This window comes from Coturnix japonica, chromosome 1 (genome assembly GCF_001577835.2).
Source record: "Coturnix japonica isolate 7356 chromosome 1, Coturnix japonica 2.1, whole genome shotgun sequence".
Lineage (NCBI taxonomy): Eukaryota > Metazoa > Chordata > Aves > Galliformes > Phasianidae > Coturnix > Coturnix japonica.
Genome location: NC_029516.1, coordinates 129,980,621 through 130,003,815, shown reverse-complemented (window position 1 = coordinate 130,003,815; position 23,195 = coordinate 129,980,621). Strand labels below are relative to the sequence as shown.

At 45.2% G+C, this 23,195-nt stretch overlaps 1 protein-coding gene across 1 annotated transcript in view; it reads left to right on the top strand.

Annotated features, from left to right (window-relative positions):
• The first annotated feature begins 10,170 nt into the window (after positions 1–10,170).
• CLYBL (citrate lyase beta like) overlaps positions 10,171–23,195 on the top strand; it is a 124,047-nt gene continuing 111,022 nt past the window's right edge. The window contains exons 1-2 of the mRNA XM_032442737.1: positions 10,171–10,335; positions 13,406–13,515. Coding sequence (XP_032298628.1) covers positions 10,171–10,335; positions 13,406–13,515 — 275 coding nt within the window. The remainder of the gene's footprint in view (positions 10,336–13,405; positions 13,516–23,195) is intronic.

The window sequence follows — 23,195 nt, the reverse complement described above, 5'->3', positions numbered from 1 at the left end:
CTGTGTTTTTTTCCTTGCAGTAAATTATAAAGCTTTTTTCTTTCCATGAATCTCCTTCCAAGAAAACACATCCAGCCTAATAACACTCGCCTTGAGAACGGTGCATTGCCTCCACTACAAAACCGTGTTTTCATTGAAGAGATAATTATAATATGGTTTAATGTTCTTGTCAACCCTGAAACACTGTCCCTAAAGAGTGCTATTCTGGAGGGTGTCTTTTTGAAGAGAGCTGAATGTAGTTAGGAAAACACACATAGAGCCACACACTTTTCTGGTAAACTAAGACAGATTTCTAATGCAATTTGTGCTTGCTGAAAAGAATTAGGCATTTTATAAGGAGATCATTTAGGGCTGCATCTTCGTCCAGACTTCCTTGTTGAAAATGTGGACATTTTGCTTGGGTTTATTTATTTTCACACGCACGCACACATGCAGTGTTTATAGACTTTATACAGGGACGTAAACTCATGACAATAATTAAAATGCTTTTAATGTGTTTTGAGGCGCAGACTTCAAATGAGTAAAAAAGCCCAAACCGGAACACAAATGGTTCTTCCCCGGCAACAAACATGCTTGGCTGTTGATATGCTGTAATTTTCTGCTTTACTTAGTGAAAACAGCAATTACTTATTTGTCCCATGTCCCCCCCCCAGCACAGATGCTCCTCAGTCTGTCCATTTTCTGGGCGCTGAGCAGGCTGTGCGCGTGCATGTGCTTTAAAGCAACGTAAGGCAAGTTCTCCCCTCACGCACTGTGCCGCTAACAGCATTGATGTGACACAGCCGCCAGCCTGCCACCAGCTCCAGACAATGGTGTGACTGAAAAGTAGTGCTTTGCTGTGGAAACGTTTGCTCCCAGGTGCAGGTTTGTAAAGCACCGAGCGGGGTTTACAAATGGGCGCATGTGCAGAGAAAAGCTGGATGGTCACACCAGTTAGGGCTGCCGCCAGGCTGAACAAATCTCTAACATTGCTTTCTTGCTGTCTTGTGTTTTGTGACGGTCGGGTGGTCATGAACTGTGCCTGGTGCTACCAGAAGCTGTGTATTGGGGAGCAAAAAGCCTCGGAGTGGAACCGCGGCTGGCTGAAGGCAAGGCAAAACTCCCACTGACTGCAGTCTCCCTAGGGTGTTCCCGCAGGTTTCAAACTGAGTTACAGCTGGTAAACCTGTGGCCACACCACAGAAATACTTCTAACCAAAGGGAAAAAAACGATCCTGAAAAGGTATGGATGCCACAAGTCACACAGTTGGCACACAGGGCTGTGTACGTACGCAACGAGCGCGTGTTCCAGCCCCACGCGGCCTGATTTCTGAATCTGCCGTTTGTGGTCTTGAATTTAATACCTAATTATTTTTAGGGACTAATCGTAAATGAGGAATATGAGCTAATTAATTGAAAGTAGGCATTTTACTAAGTACGTAATTAGTGTAATTCTGTAGAGGTGGCTTAATAGGAGCACAACGAGTGGGAAAAGTGTATCATTTCATTCTGTATTACAGTCATCCAATCATTAGCAATCCATTTGCTTGATCTGAAGTCTATGGGATTTGTTTTTTTCCTTGAACAGGAGGAATCACAAAGTCAGGCCTTACATTAGTGCAGTAAATCATCTTCCTAGAGAAACTTTTCACTGCAAAAACCCGCCCAACAGGCAAGTGTCAGTGTCAATATTGCTGCACACTGTTATAATATCCTTGAGATTTTTCCCCTGGGGAAACCTTCAAGTGAAAGGCTGCCCCTCCAGAGAATGAGTGCGTGTTTCAGGCAGATCCAGTGTTTTATAGCCGTATCAACTACATTTTGTTTCTCCCACCATTTTGCTTTTGTTTTGCGGCAGAAGGAAAAAGAAAATACCAAACCTTAGTGAATGAATTTTTCCAAGTCTTAGTTAATGAATTTAGATGTGAAGTGCAGGAGAGACAGAAAGAATTCCTGTTGTTCCTTCTCATTTTATCTTCTAATACCTTACTGCAAATTTTCTTCCTAGAGTTTGTTTTATTTTAACAAGACAAGTTCTAGCCTCATCCCTTTCATGCAAATCAGCATGTGGATTTTTCGCTTGCTTGTTTGGCTGGGCTTTCTTTGATTTCTTTGTTTGTTTTGATCTTGGTTGTTCTTTCTTTTCTCATCCCCTCTCTCCTCCCCCCCCCCCCCCCCCCCCCCCCCCCCCCTCCCCCCCCCTTTCCTAAACTACCCCTTTTAATTTTGGAACAGATAACTGATTCTGAAATTAAATATCAGAAGAAAGCTATACAAGACTTCCCAAGCAGGTGAACATATGTAACTTTTGTAATTATATTCCTTCCTTCTTTCCTTCTTTCTTTCTTTCTTTTTTATTCCCCAGGTTATATATTAATTGCTTTATTTTTTACATTTGAACTATGAAGATGTCACATTTAAATCCACTGCCGTGCTAGATGCTGCAGATGAGGCTCAATGATACCATCTGTCCCGACAGGCAGGTAGCTTTACTGTTTCATTTCCTCATAAATTGCCCTCTCTGGGAAAGACTGCGCCAAGGGATACTTGCAGACAGTCCGTTTTGTGCTGTCCTCCTGCTGCCCAGAGGCTCTCTTGCCCAGACAAACATTCTTGCTCCATTCTTAACGTGTCTATAATATTCCACTCTCCTTCTCAGTGAAATATTGAAGTCTTTGCAAACAAAGAGTTAATTGTTAAGCTCCAAATACTCTGGGTGTTTGTTTAAAGCCGGCTTCATTTTTAACACCTTGTGTTTACTAAGGCACTTGATTTCCAGCTTTCACATCCAAATGTTGTGATGGAGAGAGAAAATGAATTGAAGGCTGTATTGTCATGTTGTGGGTGATCACGGCGTGCTGCAGCGAATAAATACGTTCTCTGACCCCATTTCCTTTGGAAATTCCCATGAGTTGCATATTACTGATGCAAACTGATTCACTAGTAATATTCTATTGTACAAAAAACTGGAACAAAATTTTGCTGCAAAATTTTGCTGCAGTTCTCTTTTGATGCATTTTTATTATTAAGCTTGTTTCCTTTTCTGATAACGGCATTCATTCAGCCTGCAGATCTCCACACATACTGCATTCTTACAATTCTTTTCTCATAATGGGAGGCTCTGCAAAGACATTCGCCAGCTCGAGATGGCCTTCTTAAGGCTGCAAAGTAAAATGCCCAGGAGTTAGGAAATGTCAGAGTTATGATAGCTAGTGCAATTGACGTTCAGGCCTCTTACAGATTTGCGTGATAGCGTTGTCTTTAATTTCAGGATCATACAGTTTTTTTTTCCACAGGACTCCTGTCTCAGTTACTGAACAGGATGGACGATGCTGAGTTAATGAGCAGCTATTCAATATTTTGTTTTCTCCTAATTGTTCAATGTGTAGCCCTAGGCCTTATTTACTGCACACTATTCAAACCCTGCTCTGAAGACAGAATTATTAATTTCCTCATGAGCTTTTCTATGGCACTTATTGCTATAAATATCTGAATGCTTAACAAACATTAATTAATTTATCTTCAGAAAACCCTTGCGATGAAAGGGGCTGGTATTACTGCTGTTTTACGAACAGGGAGCTGAGGCAAAGGGAGATGAGGATCACGACTGTCCCACAGACGTGAGTGCTCAATTGTCAGCTTACAGCGAAAGGAGGGATCTGTATTTATTTCAGCATTCGGCTTTGAGGCACCTTGCAATCAAAGCAGAAAAGCAAGGCCAGGTTAGATGAATAAGCATCCCCTACTCTTACAAGAAGCACTAGTGAGTTGAGCTGTGTAAAAGTTCAATTTATTTCATTAATGGCTTCTGTGTATTAAATAATAATAATAATAATAATAATAATAGTAATAATAATAATAATAAATGACTACTCCAAAGACAAAACAAAAGCTTTGGGCATGCATGTCCTTTTCATTTGTACTCTTTTATTTTTGTATGTCCAAATAATTCTAATTCTTCCCCAGCAGAAGAGGCAGATACAAAAACACTGATGGGAGCGCCTTCTTACTTATAAATTACTCTATGGTAAGAAGCAATGGCATCGGTTCTTCTTTCTGAAGGGATTCAAACCTGTTGCTTTTCAGAACACTACTGTAACTAGTATTGTGGTAAAACATGGTTTTCAAGATGAAAAGATAGAAACATTTACTTGGCAGAGGGCAGATCCAGCTCCTGTCCGTACCCCAGTTAGTTATTCAAATTATTCATGTTAACTAAGTATTAGTTAAAGTAAGAAGGTAGATTTTGGACATATTACTGAAGGTGATTTCATAAGCTGTGTGCCCCAAGGGCTGAATTTATATTATACCAAAAGGTGAACTTGGCTATTTCCTAATTTCTTGTTCATTTGCCTTGTAGTCTTAGTGATGCCGTTTAGGGTAGACTTGCCAGGTTTGCTTCGAGGGCATTTTAGCACAAAATGATGCTGAATCTCCCACAGCCTGCTGGCATAGCAGCTGGAAAGCTGGGCTGAGCAATGCACAGGTATCAGTGTGGTGTCGCACCAAGGTGTTGGGCACCCTCTGGCTCAGTGCAGCAGGCAGGAGCCTTGTCCTCATAGCAAGGGGTGCAGGAAAACAGGATCACAGAGGGTGGAAGGAAGATGTGTGTTATAGTGCCATTAGGGCCACTTGCAGCCTTTCCATCAGGACATAAGCACCTACTACAAGCTGACCATTGGAGTCATGACCTGCCAAAGTCCCACTGCCTTGTCTAACAATTCAATTACATTTGATGGCACTGATATTTCTGTTTCCTGATGGTGTTCTTGGTTGTTGTTTTTTTTATTACTGGGGGAGGATCCCAATGACTAGCAATGCTCACGTGCATTGGGTGCCACTGCGTGTGATGTAATGCCTTCTTCTCCAGTTCTGTCCTGTCCTCGGTGAATTGTTTCAGTCCCATTCTTCCTCTAGGGCTTTGTACTAACCTCAGAGTTCTAGGGGAATGTTTGTGGGAATGCCCCATTGCCACACCTTCCCAGAGCTGCTGGGAGCCACAGTCACAGGGCAGAAGGTGTGGGATCCATACATATTTAAAAGCACTGGTCATTTTAATACGGTGAAGAGGCTCGTTCATTGAAATCACCTGCTACTGCCAAAGATTTGAGTAACTTCAGCCTGAAGCAACCATTTAGCAAAGCCATCCCTCTCTAGTGCCCAGGTACAGACTGAACCAAATGTGGAGATTTGAGGTTTTTGTTAACAAAAAGACCAACGTTGCAAACACAGACCCCCTGCTACTGAAACACCAGAAGTGTTGGACTAGCAAATTAGCACAGAGGAAATCTGCAGTTGCAGAAAAAGTCAGGTCTCATGATTGTAGCAATTGTTTACATCTTTCTACAACAAAAAAAAGGCTGTTTAATCACGTTACATTACAACCCCGTGTTCAGATAGTGGGCGCTCACATTATTGCCGTTGTGAAGATGAGTTGTCACTTCTCTGATCTAGGTTGCTCTCACAACAGAGGCATTAAAGCTTTCTGTTTGAAATAGAATAAATAGAATGATTTCTTCTGGTGCGAGGCTGTGCAACAGTTTCTCTTGTTCATGCCCTAAAGTTTAGCCTGCACTAATTGGTTCGGAAATGAAAATTAATCAGTGCAAGGGAAGGGAATTCACAGCTGAATTCTAATTACAGAGTAAATAAGCAAAACTGTAGTTGGACAATGTGAAAGCATGGCATGGGAGTATAATGCATAGCTCTAGCTTGTTAACTGGAACTGCTGTCCCAAAATGGCTCTGTGTGCTAGCTCTTACCAGCAGCAGGCAGCTGGAGGAAGGCAGGAGATGTACATTTAGGAACCAGCTGTGCTGGTTGAGAGTGGCTCCACTGCCTCTCCAGGAGATGTGATTGCTTCTGGGGATCTGCCTCAGAGATACCTGATACACTCTAATGGGTCTCATTTTGCCTGGAACAGGGTTGGGGGCACTTGTGCGACCTCCTTCTACTGGCAGGGCTGGAAGCTGATGGCATCTGGCTGCTGGGTGCTCCCGAGCACCCCAGGTTGGTGCCTGCACAGCTCCTGTTTGGAGGAGGACATTTCCCTGCAGCCTTAAATCACTGAAAGCAGCATGTGTCCCGCTTCTTTACACAGCTCCCTAGAAGGCATTTCATATACCTGTTCTCCCTCACTAAACTACACAGGCTTTCTTCTGACACTCAGTCAATGGCACCAGATTCCTCACCATTTCAGTAAGTGTTTTTCCTTCTTTTTTTCCATCTTCCGTGTGAAATGTAAATGCACCCATTGGCTACATCTTTGCTATGTTCAGATAAAATTAGGTTGGAAAATGTAAAGCAAAATATCCAGAGTTTTGGAAAACGATACTTTTTCACTCCTGATATTTCTTGTTTAGAGAAAAATGAAATGCATTTTGTTATACTTCATTCTGCTTTCATTCCTCACTCTCCTTACCTCCTACCCTTTTTCTTTTTGGTTTGATAAAAGCAAAGGGCCAGTAAAATGAAAACCATACACCAGGAAAACACGATGCTGAACTATGCCCTGTGTAATTGCTGCTATCTCCAGCTTCTCTGTAAGAAGCAGAAGCAACTACAAACTAAGTTGTACGGAGCAAGGGAATATCATTTCTTTTGCAGTCTCTTCTGCTAGACTTGTAAGGGTTCGATTTGAATTGGCAAATGGTGATAATTGCTGATTAAAAATAAATAAGTAAATCATTTTGAAGGATATATAAGATGCTGAAAATTGCAACCATGCAGGTGTATATCTGGTTCTCTGGCACGTGCTTCCTTCTGCCTCTTTCTGCTCTGGAACCATGGCACTGTCTTTGCACTTCTAGAGGGACTTAGGAAGGAAAAAAGAGAGGCCAGACTTGACAAAAGCTGTTCTCAGCAGTTATCTTTGATGAAGTTAAAGCCTATTAGCCGCCGATTATTTTTCAAGAAGAAATTAAGCCCTACTACACCCAATAGATACTATCTCCAATGGACAAGCCCCCAACGTGGTGAGCTGTTCTTCCACTGCCATGCTGCCTTCTCCATATAACAACACTGCCACGTGTTATTTCTCAAGAAGAGTGCAATCTGCATAGCGTGCTTTCAGGATTTTCTGCTGCTGCCAAAGCTCATTTACTACTCATTAAAGTACTGAGCAAGTCTAATCCGCAGCCCGATGGGGCTTCAGTTCAGGCCCATAAAACGCGCAGATCCTTGCTCACAGCCCTGGGGTTGGCATGGCGGCGGGATGTAGCACCCTGCGATGAGCAATCGGGCACCTGGTCAGAATTCCGGGAACAGACCCGTCCTTCCGACGTGCGACGCTGAGTGTGGAGAGGAACAGCACGAAGGCACAGACGAAGACCTCGCCCTGCGGGGCCGCCGTGGCCGCCAGGTGGCAGCGCTGCCCCGGCGGAGCGGAGCGGGCAGAACCCGGCGGTCTCGGTTCCCGTCCTCTGATAAACGAAAGCTTGTGCCGCGAGTTGGGTGTCATATCCTACGGTACCGCTGCCTCGGCCAGTTGACTGTTTAAAGAGCCATTATTGCTCCATGCAGGTGAATTGTTCACAGATGACAGTCGTAGAAATGGCAGCGGTGAGCTTTACTACCTCCATCAAGATCTCTGCGCCTTTACAGCCAGCTGCAGGAATGTGAATGCACGGATGGTCTGCGGCCTGCCTGATGAGGAAAGAAACAGACATGGCATCAAAATGTATTGTCTAAGAGCTGCCGGCCTAAATCCCTCGTGCTGTAAAATGAACCAATGCCATTTAATCCGAAGGAACTGCACTGATTTGTGAAGAATTTTGTGGTCGACCGTTCAGGAAATGCCTGTTTTCTGCTGGAAAAGAAGGGAGAAATGAGCCCAGTTCAGCCCTGTTGCCATGAAGCGACGGCTGTTGTCTGATGCAGCTCTGCTGTTGCTGCTCGGTGCGATGTTCGCAGCGTGCATGCGAGAGTGATTCATCTCCTTAGATGAGATAGCAGCCTCGCCAACCCTACCGCTAAGGTTAACCTGTATGATGCATAAGGACAACAGATGGAAATTCTGGTGTGGAGCCACCACCAAAATAAATAAATAAATAAATAAAAACACGTTCCAAAGGGAAAAGGATCTTGTATTTCTGCGTCTGAACCTTTGATCTTCCTTCACATCTGAAGGGAAGAGTAGACCTTTTGCTGAAAACACATGGTTTTGCATCTGTGAAAACACAGCTGTATTGAGCAAAACAACGCTGGTGGAAAACACAATGGGTTTGCTGTGTCACTTCAGATCTCGGCGTTCAAGAAATACTGTGGTTTTTTTTTTTTTTCTTAGAGCCTTCCAGAAGCTCACTCTCGTTACGCTGCTGTTTGTTGAGGTTTTATTCTGCGGATGTTAAGGTTCATCGGTGATCAGGAGACATCTGCTACCTACATATTTCAAGTGAGCTCCTGGGAAAGCCTGGCAGCCCCTCAGCGGCCCCATTTTAATGTTGTTCTAAAAAAAATACATAAATGAAAGCATCAAAACTTACAGGAAAATGCACACTGGCAAAAGAACCTTGAGAAACAGTCTCGATACAGAAAAAACAATTCCCATCGCAGGTGCTGTAGTTGGTAGCGGTGTATATATAAAGCATAACTATTTCAGAATTGCATGCCATCTTTCCTTAGTTGCCTCAGAGCTCCCTGGAAAGCAATAGGGGTGTCTCTGGCCACACCTGAGCATGGTGGTAGCCCCATCACCGTGCCAGCTGCCTGTCCACTGCCTGCCAGCGCACACAGTGACACACCGCTGTCCTGGCAGCATCCCCAGCCCGCTCTGTGGGCTCACTTCATACCTCTGCTGCTTGTTCCAGTGGGTCAGGAGTCCCACCAGGCTCCTCTTTTTACATGGACTGGTTTGTTGCAAAGGGCACAGAGAGGATCTGAAAGGAGCGCTCGGTGTGCACAGCTCGGTGAACGCACCATTATTTCTTTGAATGTCAGTAACCAATTGCTTCCTGAGCAGGGAGGGAATCGGACTCTTCTTTTAATTCCTGATGCTGGCACATCAGTGCTTTGCTCTTAAAATGGATCTGTCTTGCAGGATCACAATACGTTTTCAAATGTGTTCGGGTTCCCAAACATACAGCTGGCACGTAATTGGATTTTGAAAAGAGCATAAGCAGGTTAGACATGGTAGCATCCACTGAAACCAGTGGGATTTAGGTACCTATCCTGCTCCCAAGGATCCTGCCAGGTGCCCAGGGATTCTTCAGTTACCCTTGGAAAATCTGCTCTCCATCCATCTCTGTGGTCACTCCACTCACATCAATATTTGTCTCCCACCTCTGCCCCCTGTCTGGCCTGCACTGACGCCGGAGCCCACTCCTTTGTAGTTCCTAACTCAGGGACATCCCTCTTCATGCCGCCTACCAAACAGGCTCTCAGCTCTTCAAAGGCTTGGTCAAGCAGCCCTGCACCTGCTCATGTTTTTCAAAGTAGCTCACCTCTCCTTTCTAGTGATTTTAAGTCTTTCTTTGCATTGTTTTGACTCTGTTTTTGGGGGATAAGTGGCTGTATGAACAGGTATGTGTGTGCACATGAGGAGGGCGGTGTGCTGTGGATCTCTATGAATCTGCGTGTTTCCAGGCAGACTGTGAGCCGACAGGGCATTAATTTTGTGATATGCCCACAACTGCTGGCTTTCATATTTAAAGCATGGGAACCCAGAATTATTATATTAGTATAATATATATTATATTAGTATTTTTTGATTCCTGGCTTGCTAGAGTAGATAACCGGCCGGTCATCTCTTACAAGCCGTTCCCCATCTGTATAGTGGATCCCGCCTCTCCCTGTGTGTCGAGCTTTGGTAATTAATTAGAGCCCGTTCGGCCCTCTGAAATCCTCTGACAGAAGGTGCTGGAAGGTGCAGTAGGCTGCCTGGGGCAGAGCGGGCCCTGAACCCCGCAGGGCGAGCGGAAAGCTGCTCCCCAGCTCCTTCTTAGAGACATGCCTCTGTTTTCTACAGGGGAAAACAAATTGGGAAGGGAGCAACGCGTGCCTCCCTCGCCGCGCATCCCAGCGATAACAACAGCTTCATTAGCGAGCTGACAAAAAGAAGAGCGCTGAAATATTAACAGCGATCACAGTCGGGGGAGCGGGGAGACGGCAGCTCGCCTCTGCGAGCTTCTCCATGGAAAGAAGCTTCACGGGCGACGAAAGCGAAAGACGTGAAGCAGGGAGGGGGATGCCCCGATGGTCTGCCCGAGCCGCTGCCTCCCGGCCGGACCCCGCTACCGGCGACCGGCGGGTGTCGCTGCCGGCCCGCCTGTTGTACCCGACCGGGCCCGGCCCTGCAGCCGGCGAGGGGCTTTTGGGGAAAGGAGGCGGTCCCAGGCCGCTCCGCGGGCACGGGAGGGGGTGAGGGGGGGGGGTTCGGTGTGTTTGGGGGGAGGGAAAAGAAGTGTGTGGGGGGGGGGGAATATCGGCTTTATTCTTGTTGGGGTTTTTTGTGGGGGAGGGCGAGCCCCCTCAGCCCGCGACGGGCGTTGCGCCGCAGGGTGACAGGTTGTGGGGCAGCGATCCGCTCCTGCGTGCCGAGACACCATGGAAATGCCGCGGGTAGAAGCAAAATAGCGACTTCTTTTTCTTTTCTTTTTCTTTTTTTTTTTTCCCTCCCTTCCTCTGTCATTACACGCGCGTAGGTGTGTGCTGAAGACAATAAGTGTTTACATTCGTCCGGAATATCACTGAACATCGGTGCCACCATTAATTTCCTATCTGAGCAGCGAGTGTACGTGGGCATTCGGGCTCTTACAAACACGCAGGGGAACCATTTTCCTTGGGCACTGCCTTGCGTGTGCCACCAGCACGGTGCCTTCCCGCCGGGATTCCCGTTCCTCCCCGTTCTTAAAGGAAGAAAACAAAACGATAAACGCTTTTTAACATCTCCCGATGTTCTGGGCTGTCCGCGTCCCCATTTTGTCCTTTTGCGATGGATCCACAGTAATTTGCAACTTTTGAAAGCCGCTCATTGTTTCTCAGAACTTATTGAAATGCACTGATATGTTAAATAAGGGAAGAAAAAAAAAAAACAAAAACAAAAAAAACCACGACACAAGAAAAGCAAACCAAAAAGCGACCAAAATCCCACCCGATGACTTCTGTTTCACTGCATATGCAAAGGAGCGCAGCCTGCTCGTTCCCTGGCGTTTGTTAGTCACATCCTGTTGCCCATTGTTTTGCTGTTTGTGGTGCGAATCCCATCTATTTAATGGTAAAGAGCCAGGGTGGTTTCTTCTTCCAGCGACGGTGAGATGAGCCGGGAGAGCGCTGCAAACGCAGGAAGAGCGGAGATGCCGATGTGGCAGGCGAGGCTTTGCTCGCAAATATCGCCCTGCATTACTCTGCTCCCCGGCTCATTTTGGCCCAGACGCTGTGCGAGTGAATACATGAAGCAAACTTTGCCGTGCTCCCCTCTACGGGCTGCAGGCACTGAGCTGTGCTCCTTCCTGCCAGCCCGAGGAGGTGAGCTGCTGTTGCTCTAAGCTGCCTGTTCCTTTAAAATCCTCCCCAAAACCCGCAAGAAAAGCTGTTTGTGGCACCAGGCCTGTTTCTAATGTTGGGGGGACGCGCCGTTTTCAGACGATGAGATTTTGTAGGGGAACAGAAATAAATCGGCTCCTTGTGAAAGGTGTGAGTTTGCCTAAGTGGAAGGGAAAGCGCCCATAGCAAAGCGCCGTGCTTCCCAAATGGTTTTATTAAAAAAGGACATCGAAGACCAAATTTATGATGTTGTTATGGCAACAGAAATAGTTGGGTTGTGGTTCATGTATCCAGAACGTAAGATTGTAGGACAGCAGCGAAATTCAGCGCGGTGCTGTAGTTGGAAACCAAACGGAGCAGTGGCAGCCCCGTATCTGCTGGCCTCGCTCTCAGCCTGCGATGAATGCTACAGTCCTGCTCTCATGTACCCGGTGCTACCGTGGTGCTGCACCGAAGGTGTGAGCAAAGCATTGAGGTACTCATTGCCCCGAGGGTTACGTTTGTCATTTTTGCCGTTCCCACACCGGTACGGTGATATTTAGCACTGTTTTCTATATTTCCTCCTATTCCAGAACCTCTGACTTCTTTTCTGCCGCGCTGCAGAGATGTGTGCTCTGATCCCTTTTTGTCCCTGCACTCTCCACCTTGCCTCCCGCAGGACTGTCGGGAGCGAAAAAAAAATAAGAGCTGAACGTGCTCCCCTTATAACTCTTTGCACTGGTAAAATGCCGCCTGTCCTTCCAGTCCAGTCGTTAAGCCGCAGCTCGTCCTCTCCACCCGAGCTGCTTTAGAAGCGGCAGCAGAATTTGGCTGCACCGTAACACGCTTCGGGAACCTTTTGTCCCGCATCTGACATGGATGAATTTGCCAAGTTTCAGATTTCAGGGGCACGGCAGTACATTTGTAAGTCGGTGTTTTTGTTATTCTGGAAGAAAAAAAAAAAAAAAAAAGAAAAAGAAAGAAAGAAAAAAAAAAGTTATTTGACTTGCAGGCTTTCTTAGCTTACGTTTAATAAAAAGGAGATGGAGTGTGACATTGGGCAGTTTCACAGCGTTATAGGTTTGGGCTGTAAGCAAAGACAAATGAATCTCGATTACTTTCGGTCTCGGAAGTTTGCTGTCATTTGTTCATAAAGTGTGGAGCTGATGCTACGGGATGTTATTCGGGAAAACAGGGCTGGAAGCTGCTGACAATGCGCCTGAGTAAGTAATGAGGGACCAGAGCCTCTGCCTGCTCCAAAGGCAGTACCTGCATCAGAGCGAAAGAGCTCCTGAGCTGCCCTTCCCGCAGCACTTTGGATTCTCTCTTGGATCGCTTTGCTAAGACGCTGCTCGGGATGTGAAGAGCTAAAGAGAAATTGAGGTTTTGGACTGATGCTGGTTTATGGTTTTGGTGGTTGCTTTTCTTGTGGTTTCTTTTCCCCTACTAAACCTCCTCAAAACAAAGCAAAACAAAACAAAACAAAACCGAATCAAAAAGCTTTTCTCCGAGCGTCTGATTTTAATGTGATGCGATTCTTTAGAGGTTCCTGAAAAATTAAAGCGTGTTCCTCCAACATTCTCATCTTAGATTGTCAGCGTTTTACAGTGTAAAATTACTTGACATTATTTAATTGGACATGAGGGTGTAATACAGGAATTTCCGTTACGTGATGGATTAATTGTTTTCCTAATACTTTAAAGGCTGGGATCCAAACATTTTTCCATTCTATTGCGAAATTAACTGCAATAAATCTGTCAGACCCAATTATTCATTTAAAACATTCCACACTGATTAAATCTGCACATTTGCCGGTGCGTGTGCGCTGCTGCGAGCGGGCGGCACGGAGAGGTGTGCGGCGGGGGGGCGGCCGCACTCTGCTTCCTCCCCGAAGCGGCGGGCGGGGTGGGGGGGGGGGGGGGGGGAGAGCACTTTGGGGTTTAACCTGGGAAATGTCATTATGCAGATGGTGCCCTGCGAGGAGTTCGGCGGGCAGACAGCCCTCCGTCCATCCGTCCGGCCGCGGCCGCTCCGTCCGTCTCCATTCCTCGATGCCAGCTCTGAGCAGGCAGCAGCGTAGCGTGGAGGTGTGCGACGCTGTCTGACTCGATCCTATTTTACTATTTGCGGCGGCGGATATTTTTTTTTTTTCCCCCTTTTCTTTTATTATTTTATTTTATTTTAATAGTTTGTTGATGTTTTCAAAGTCTCTAAACAAAGTCAGATGTGTTAACAGTCTTATTAACAATGTTAAAATGGAATTAACAGCTTGTGGATACCTCGGGAGCACAATAGCATGTCAGCCTACCCTGCCCCCTTATAAATCGTGTCCCGCTGTCTTTCCTTTGTTTCGGGCCCAATCAGCAAACCAAAGTTTTGTCGAGGCAGAAGGGCAGCCCGCGCCTTTCTGCGGGGCCGTGGCGGCAGGCCGGCAGAGGAAGGGGGGGGGCTCCGCTGACCCGCCGGGCTGCGTGACCTCTGCCTTGCTTGGTTTGGGGGTTTGAAAAGGCTTTTCCTATGTTGTAGTTTTACTTTTGTGGTCCTCAGTGCCGCCGCGAAAGCTTTTGTTTACTTGAGATGTGTTTGGGGTTCGCTTTCTGTTAACCTTCATATCGTTCCCAGGGCTGCGTTGCTCTTGGGAAGGTTTTACCTTTGGAGCAGTGTCGGGCCGAGCTGTAGGCAGCCACCAACAACCACAGCCAGGTTTTGATATTACAAGGGTTGTTCGCCTCCGAGAGGGGAATATAACAGCAGCATGTGCTGCTCTTCAGGGCGGTTTCACCAGAACGGCCTTCTGTGCAGAAGAAAAACTTCTACTTCACGTTCTCCTCCCCCAAGTTTCCCTCCTGCAGACATTGCTGGAATCTTAAGGAATGTCACCCATCACATCACAGTGTTAAATGTAAAAAGAGAGTTTAATGAGATGTATTTTTTTTTCATGTGGTTACAGTAACCTAGGGTTAATTTGCATATAAAATTTATGTGAAACGAAAGGCATTCCCCCATAAGAGAAGTGTTTATATGTTTTGCCTTAGCTATGATAAGGACATTTTTGTTTCTTTCATCCGACAGTCTCTGAGTATTTACAATTCCTCATAGGGCCGCATGCATAGAACCATGAGGCAGGCAGGCGTTCCATCTCGGCTGCAAGCCACACACTGTGTGCTGCAGGCAGGCTGCACTGTGCCCATGGACTGCAGAACAGCAGCAAGCTAAGAAAAGCCAAAGTAGTCCCATTGGTAGCCAGTGTTACCCCAGCACCCTCCCCTGCTCTGGCTGTTCCCCACAGCCGCCAGCAGGAGATATGGGGGGATGTGGCACACAAGAGCACCTGCTGTAGGCGCACCTGGAAATCCAGCTTTAGGAAGTAGGCATGTTCACTGTCCACAGAGCCCTGCTGAGCTTTATTCAGCTGTGGCACTTGGAAGCATCACCACAGCGCCCAGGGAGAGTCTCTCCAGTGTCATCGTAAACGCATGCTGTCATCCCTGCTTCCCATCCTATAACTCATCATTCAGAAAAGTCAGCTTTTGCTGCTGCTGAACAGCTTCCTTCTCATGGCACTCTTTTATCCACTGATGTTTTTATGCGTGTTGCTCCCATTTGTCTGCATTTGGGATCATCTGTGGATTCAGTTCCCCTGGTTTATTAGTCTTTAGAGATAGAATCAGCCCATCCACAAGTAATTTTCTTCAACTTCAGTTTACGTGGCTATTTTGAAAGCATAGAATATTAGATTACAAACACTCACTAAAAAAAAAGCAAGGCAATGCAAGCTAATCAAGAAGGCCTGCAGGCAATTTGGCTTCACTCTGGTGTCCGCTGAGCACCGCTCGCCTTCGCTGCAATGACAGAAGTTGGAAACATTTCACCTTTCTGAGGGTCACATCCTGCAGAAGGTGTGCAGTCAGGAGGATGAGGTTGAAAATATGTAAGAAAAATCCTTCATGCAATCTATGCTTTGTGAAAAAAGTACCATCCATTTACTATTAACCACATGCAAAGATTTTACTTGAGTTTCTTGAAAGGAGAGCCTTGAAAACTACACAGAAACACATAAAAACAATGCAAAAATAAGCAGGCTCAGTACCACTGATTTAAGAGCAGTTCTAAGTGAGAGCCTGTATTACTGATACGCTTGTCCATTCAGGTCCAATTGAGCCTCAGCCTGGAGAAGGCACAGCCGAGACTGGGGTAAAGGCCCATGGGTGCTCATGCTTCTCTTCCTATTGCCTTCACCTGCAGAAGAAGTGAGCATGTGGCTTTGGGGAACAAGGGGAGAGCAGAGGACTTTGATGGGTGAGCTCTGGGTGAGCTGCATGCAGAGCACCTGGGGGTGACACTGGGTGTAATGTGCCAGTGGCAGAACCTTCTGGGGATGGAACAACCATCTTTGGCACAGAGAAAGAAGAGCTGCACTGACCCAGAAAGCACCATCCCGAACAGGTATGAAGATGTATTAGACACCATCTGCAAAGTCAGGATGTGCGATTGCTGACCACCTGGGGCTTGTTTGGCTTGAAGGGGACTCCTGGGTCCTCACCAGCATATCCCTGAGGTTCACCCCTGAGCTTAGAACCCACCTGGCTGCCCATTTCTAATGCATTAGTTGTGCTCATGTGCTACTTGACATTTGTCTGGGCAGGTTTATTTATTTATCTGTTTTGTGGTAAACAAGCTTTACTAAAGACATCCTGAGGGTTAACTTGTTGCAGGTTACTTTTGTTGTTGCTGTTTTTTAACCTGGAAGGGAGGTGAAGTGAGGAGGCTGGTTGGAGGCCTGTTCAGATACAGGGAGTCTGGGTTTCACCTCTGGTGCAGGTAAAGGGAGGTCTGGGAAAGACTGAAGGAGAACTGGTGTGTGTGACACAGAGGGGCTTGGTATTTCCCCAGATCAGAATGCTCAATGAACAAGTTATGGCGCATCAGTGCTTTACTTATACTGCATTTTTACAAATGAGTGCATGCTATGAGATGCTGTCTTTAATGGTTTCATCTATATAGAGATATTCATATACAGTTTTCTTTCTGTGGAGTTATAATGCAGTAACCATTTATGTAATAAAGTAAGATGCAAGGAGCATTTTGAAGATGTAGCACATTTAATTACATATGCTTTCCCATCGCAAGTTGATTTTTAAATTGGGAAACTTGGGAAAACCTCGTAAATGAGGCTGCTGGTTTATTTATTTATTTGTTTCATTTCAGCTAAGACAGATGGGATTCTCGGATCATGCACTGTTAAGCCTTCCTTTGGAATTCGCGCCACTGTGACCACAGAGCCCAGATGGTGCTTAAATCTGTCATTTTTTAACAACCCTACTTTCTTAATTTTATATCCAAACACATTGAGCATTCTAAGTGATTAATTACTGTCCAGATATGTCTGTGCTGAAGCGATGTACTTGCATGTGCCAAAGATCATTTCTCGTTTGGTGAAGTTAGCTTGGAGAGGGCTGGGGGGGGCAGTGTGAGACCCCCCTCCCCCCAGCAGATCCCTTCTCCTGGAGGTACCACGCAGAGCAGTTTGTACCTTGCTCCTCTGACAGAAGGGCATCAGCAAAAAAGTTTCTGCCTGTAAAACAGAATTTTGGTCACTGATAGTTTCATAGAATCATTAAGGTTGGAAAAGACCTCTAAGATGATCCAGTCCAACCATCAACCCATCCCCATCATGCCCACTAACATCCATGTGCTTCTTGAACACCTCCAGGGATGTTGTCTCCACCAACCTCCCTGGGTTGCCCGTTCCAGCTCATCACCACTCTTCCAGAGAAGAAATTGTTCCTAATACGCAACCTGAATATCCTCTCCTAGTGCAACTTAAGGCCATTACTTCTTGTCCTAAATTTTAAGCTTCTGTGTGGGATTTGCACTATTTCAATGTAAGTTTTGGTCTTGCCAAATCTTCCATTTGCTGGGAGTAACCGGAAAAGGACAGTTTTTGATGTCTGACAGCACCAATGTTACCATTTAAGGACACTGCATCTGGACACTACTGGCATGTCTGAGTGGCCAACTAGTTAGCAAAGACTGAAGACTTCAAGAAGCAGAGCTTGCTTACTGAGGTTTCAGGAATGAAATGATCAAATCAACATATTCGGAACTGGATGTTTCTCTGGTGGTTTCTCTTCAATTTTTTGCTTTTAACTCTGAAAGACTTTAAATACGATTATTATTTGTGTCTGACACTTGCTTTAATTTGCCTGTTGGCAGCAGCCTGCTATCAATTCCCTGATTTTTGGAAACGAGGTGACAAGTGGTGCTGTGTGGTGTCACACAGCCTTCGTGCGGATACCAGTGCAGCCCAGGGAAACCCCTGAAGTGCTGCTACTCTTTCCTTTGGCTGAGCACCGATAGCCACCTGAGGGTTGTTTGGGGATGTCACCGTGTATTGTCTGCTTGATCACATCAGCTGTGTGCAGGTAGAGCCACTGCTCAAAACACTCTGTGCAAGAAGGAGTTTACTATGGGGTGCCTAAAGTCTGTCAGGGTTCCTGGGGGCTTTTTCTGCTTTGCAAAGGAATTGTAGTGCCCATGCTATGTTAAACACTGGCAAAGCAAATGTCGAACACTTCTTGCATCACGGGGGCCACTGGACAGCAGCAGGCTGTGTCCCTCCTTCCTCATATGGTCTTTATGCCTTGTGCAGTCCTACCTGTTAGCTTCATGAATAAACACAGCCTGCAGTGTTAAATGTGACAGCATCAGCATATGCCATCTCAACCAAGGGATATTGCTTTTTGCAAGGGAGATGCTATTCTTGTCTGGGGCTGAAATTGCCTTTCCTCCCATGCAGCAGGAAGCTGCGCAGTCCCTAGTGGCAAAGGAAATCTGTCTCTCTTAGGTGAAAAGTTTGCAAGGAGGCATTTTTTTTTTTCCTGAGAGGTTTTAAATGAGCTCAGCCAGCATTAAATACTGGAGAACTGTGGTAGCTGATGCTGCTGAGACTCAAAGTGATGAAGCGATGCATATTATTTGTCAGACCAGGTGGGGTCCCTCAATGGGCAGGAGCTCTCAACTCAGGATGTTTTGTCTTATCCACAACACTGCTGAGGACCAGCTCTTGGGCAATGAAAAGCCCAGGCTGGTTCAGACTGATCTGCACTTATTTGAAGAGCACAGATTTAGCAGCGCTTTCTTTTGGTTATTCTTAAAAACCTCAAGAACCATTCCTCAGCATGCTGATGCACTTTAAAGAAAAAATACTGGTTCTAGAAAAGCAAAAGGAGGGTCCTTTCCTCCCCAGTTCTTAGTATCTGTATAGAATGAGATAAGTAATACTTAATAATAATCATACACCACCTGGCCAAAGGTTTTAAGGAATGCCTTATACCAAAGTGAAAATGCATTGACTGTGAAACACAGGCAGCATTCAGAGGCTCAGCTAGCCAGGCACAGCGTTCAGGAGAGGCACGCTCCAGGGGTAAGGCTTACGTAGTCTTTTATTGTTTCCTTGAAAGCAGGAGTCTTGCCAGCAGAGCACATGGTAAGAAATCATACTAGAGTATGTAGGTATTAAAAACTGAGTTTAGATGGACACGTACAAAGTGGTTTTTTTTTCTCTAAGGTAAGGAGAGTGTATGATATTCATAGTGATAAATGTGTGTCGTAAGTCCAAATCATCACATTTTGTTAAATACTGGGGCTTCCATCATTTAACATGTCACTATAGTCTTTAATTCTGAGGGAACTCTCTTGGCATAGGCATTTCTCTTGTCACAATTCAGTTGCGTTTAATTACTGCTAGCAATTACCAAGTGGTGCTGGTGGTTGCAAACCTGGTTGTTAATATGAAGCAGATCTCAAGCAGCATCTCTAAGAGCTGCCCCCTGAGGTGGGAGGTGCTGGCTTGGCTAGCCCTGGATGCAGGAAACTCTGTGCCCTGCACCCTTTGGGATTGGTGGGCATGACCTCTTTCCCCTTCATGTTCACCTACCCAGCCATAACACAGCCCAGGCAGTTCTGGGAAGTCATGGCATTAACTTTTGGTTTAGGATTTAATAAGGCAGGAGTGGGTTCTGGTTTTAAGAGGGAGATTTATTAGCTTTCTGGGGCAGGGAGCTTGGGGTAGGCACTATTTGTTCCATGTCCCTCTTACTGGTGAGGTTTATATGCAACAAGATGTGTTTGGATGTGCTGAGAGCGCTGTATTTAACAGTGGTTTTCAAAAAGTACTGATAAGCCCTCAACCTCAGTCCCACAGAAAAAAAAATGACTATTTGACATTGCTGCTATTGGATTGGAATACTGTGCTTAGTATTTTAGTGGTTTTTTTTGTTGGTTTATTTTTTCCTTTGATAAATAATTCTACTTAGTAGCAGGTCTCTCAGTAGTTAGGGGCAAGTGCTACAGATTTTCCATCAGACTGAACTGCAAGGGTGGGAGCCTGTCTCCACCCTAAGGAAGGTGACCTCTCCTTGTCTTGCTCTTGGCTAAGTTTTGGTAGCCCAGTCAAGCATCCACAGTCATTTCTGCACCTCCATAGTCCCTGTAAAATGTAATAGTGAGATTTCCTTAGACAAAGTGACAGCTTGGGCTTTTTTCCTCTTCTATTCAGTGAAGTACAATCAAGTTTACATCTGTAGCTCCAGCTTCATTTTGTTCTTCCTATATGAAGCAAAATGCATTATGTTTTCACGCAGAGGGTGGTGACGCACTGGAACAGGTTGCCCAAGGAGGCTGTGGATGCCCCATCCCTGGAGGCATTCAAGGCCAGGCTGGATGTGACTCTGGGCAGCCTGGTCTGGTGGTTGGCAGCCCTGCGTATAGCAGGGAGGTTGAAACTAGATGAGCATCATGGTCCTTTTCAGCCCAGGCCATTCTATGATTCTATGATGTCCCACTGGAAGCACTCAGTTATTTCTAGGCAGACATGGAACATTACACTGCAGTGACTTCCCTTTTCACAAAACTTCAGGGCAGTTTCTCTCAGGAGGAGATTACCACTGTTGACGCCCTGATGTCCTCTGTTTGGTGTTGGCACTTGAATTCCTCAGAATATCTCTCTATGATCTTCCTTAAATCTCGTTAGCCTCAGAATGACCTGACACTATTCACAGCCTTTTGACACTTAAAACATCAGAGGGTGTCTTCTTGGTGTCTGCCTGTAGTGACATCCAGGTGTTCGGCCAGGCTGCTCACAGTGCATATAGCTTTCGGGTAAGCAGAAGCTAAATCAAGCTACCTAATAAAAATAAATAAATAACCCCAGACCATAATCGGAAGGATAAAAATCCCAGAATCTCAGTTCCTACCCACCTTTTAAAAAGGAGCCCACTTCATCTGATTTGAAATACATCAGCTTTTAGCTTCATTGTTTCCAGCACTGAAGGATCATCTTAGCAAAAAAACCCATATGCATGGCTAGGTTAGGATCCCAGTTTTCACCAGCTCTCTGCCTCGTGTCATATAAAATTTTAATATTGAAGTAGATGAATAAGTTTTCTTTCTGCAACTTACCTTTGTTGTGTGAGCAGAACCCAAGGAGGAAAGCCAGAGATCACTGTTGCAGGATCTTTGCACCCCATCTTCCTCACGCCCCAAGGCTACTTTGGGATGCTGCTGTCATCAGAACGAAGCTGTCCTTCCAAGGGAGCTTTTCTAACCTCCCTATAATGAGTTCCCAAGTGCTTTTTGGCCCAAGATATTAAAGCTTGTGTGTTTGCAATTTCTCTGGCAAACTGCCTTTCGTAAAGAGGATATAGTGTTTTCTTGGTTCTTTGCCCAAAGTAATTTTGCAAGAAACTGTAACTGTATTTAGTACACGTCGCTCATTTGAGACAGGCCATTGTAATTGCATTTGATCAGATTCAGTTTATGGTTGTTTTATCATGTTTTCATGCTGCATATCGACTCCAACATCATAGCAAAACTTAATGGCTACTGTTTTACATCTGCATAAAACATTTTACGGCCTTTTTGTGCAGCAGACATCAGGTTTCAATCACTGTTGCCCCATAGCGAGAGAAAAAAAGTTGGCCAAAGAACTATCAGAAGTCCTATACTACATAAAATTTTATTTCAGGTCAACTTCCCATAAAAGATATTAAATGTATTTTGTGGTTTATTCTTCACGTTAACAATTTGAGAGGAGCTGCAGTGTTTGGGGGGAAGCAGTATGAAGGGGGAGGTTAATTTGCAGAAGATGTTTTACATTTGGGGTAGTTTTCCTTTGTAAAAGCGTGTATTTGGGATGGGATCGGCGGCTGCAGATCCACACAACCACGTGCTCAGCCCAGCTCTAAGGGCTCACGGTTGCTTTCAGGAAATTCACACTTCTAACCTTCTGTTGATGCTTTTTAATCATAGCTGTACGTTTTTGATGCGCCATTCATAAAAACCGGCACAGTTCACATTCCTTAAATAAAATGCTTTGCTGTCGGAGCGCTGCTAAAGTTACAAGCTGAAAAGTTTAATTAAAAGGGAAACTTTGACATGGTGCTGAGAAGATTAGTTCGCATTACAATGGCGAGATAAAAGAAAATTTAGTTCTAATCTAATTAACGCCAATTAAAAGATGTAAAAGAGTTTGCATCAGCCAATTGTTAATTATGCATCAATTTGCCTTTCCTGTGACACAAAAAAGCAAAATGCGCCTCGTTTTGTGTTTGGACACCTATCGTGTGATGGCACTGCCGCAGTCCCTCTTCACGTGTGGTGTGCGTGAGGTGGTTACACTTGCTTAGCATCAGCCTTTGGCTGTTGCCTGGGGTTTTGGTGAGAGGCCTTTCACTGAGTGGTTCCATAAGTTGGCAAGCTTATAAAGGGATGACGCAAAGGCTAAAATGCATTCAATCTTCACACAAATCCTGCTTAAATGTGCATATAGGTTAGACAGGTCTGCCAGTCCAATTTTGGATGCATCTGAGCATTTACACATGCTTAGGTAGCATTTACATTAATTCACGGTTTCTTTGTATCTGGGATAATCTGGCAGTAAATAGGTTTTATTCCTTGCACCTTGACTCTTCTTTTGTGCATGTGGAGAGAACTGGTGTGGCTCCTGAGCTTCACACTTTGCTTTAAGGCGAAGTCCAGAGGTGTTTCTTTGCAGCACAACAGACCAGTTTACCGTGTTCTTTTTTTTAATGTGCATTTGCTTTTGTTGTTTTCTTCTAATTTGGCCCTTGCAGATTTAAAATTGAAACAAGAGATAAAGGAGGAATCGTAGCAAGATTATGCTGGTTCCATTCTGTTAAGAACTTTGCTAAGGTTATCCTGCTACTGGACAATGTTTTATATAAACACAATCTGGGAGGGATAACCGCCAAATAAATGATTGGTTGATGACAGTGGTCACACTGAGGGCTTGTACCTTCAATAACCCTCAAATAAATTTCATATGAAAATCCTGAACTCATCTTTTTCAACTCTTCTACTCACTGTGCATCTGGTGGGTAATGCAGGGGCAAGAGCAATGGGATTATGATGGTATCAGAGTCCTGAGAAGCACAAAAGTTGCAGTCATCCAGTAGTTACAGAGGATAGGAGATGTGTGCAGTTACGTCAACCAACGTTAGGAAATTTATAGACAAATGGAATTCTAAAGCTAGGTTGTATATTAGAGGGACAAATAGGGACAGGGAACACTTCAGAGGGAGCGGAAATATTAATGTAGCAGTGTTGCTTGTAGTCAAATGGTGTAGTTGGAGTGACAGCAGTATCTTAATTAAGAATTGACCTTAACTCGGTCATAATACTTTAAAAACCTAACAACCTAAGTAATTCTTTACTACTGTGAATGTATATCAAGT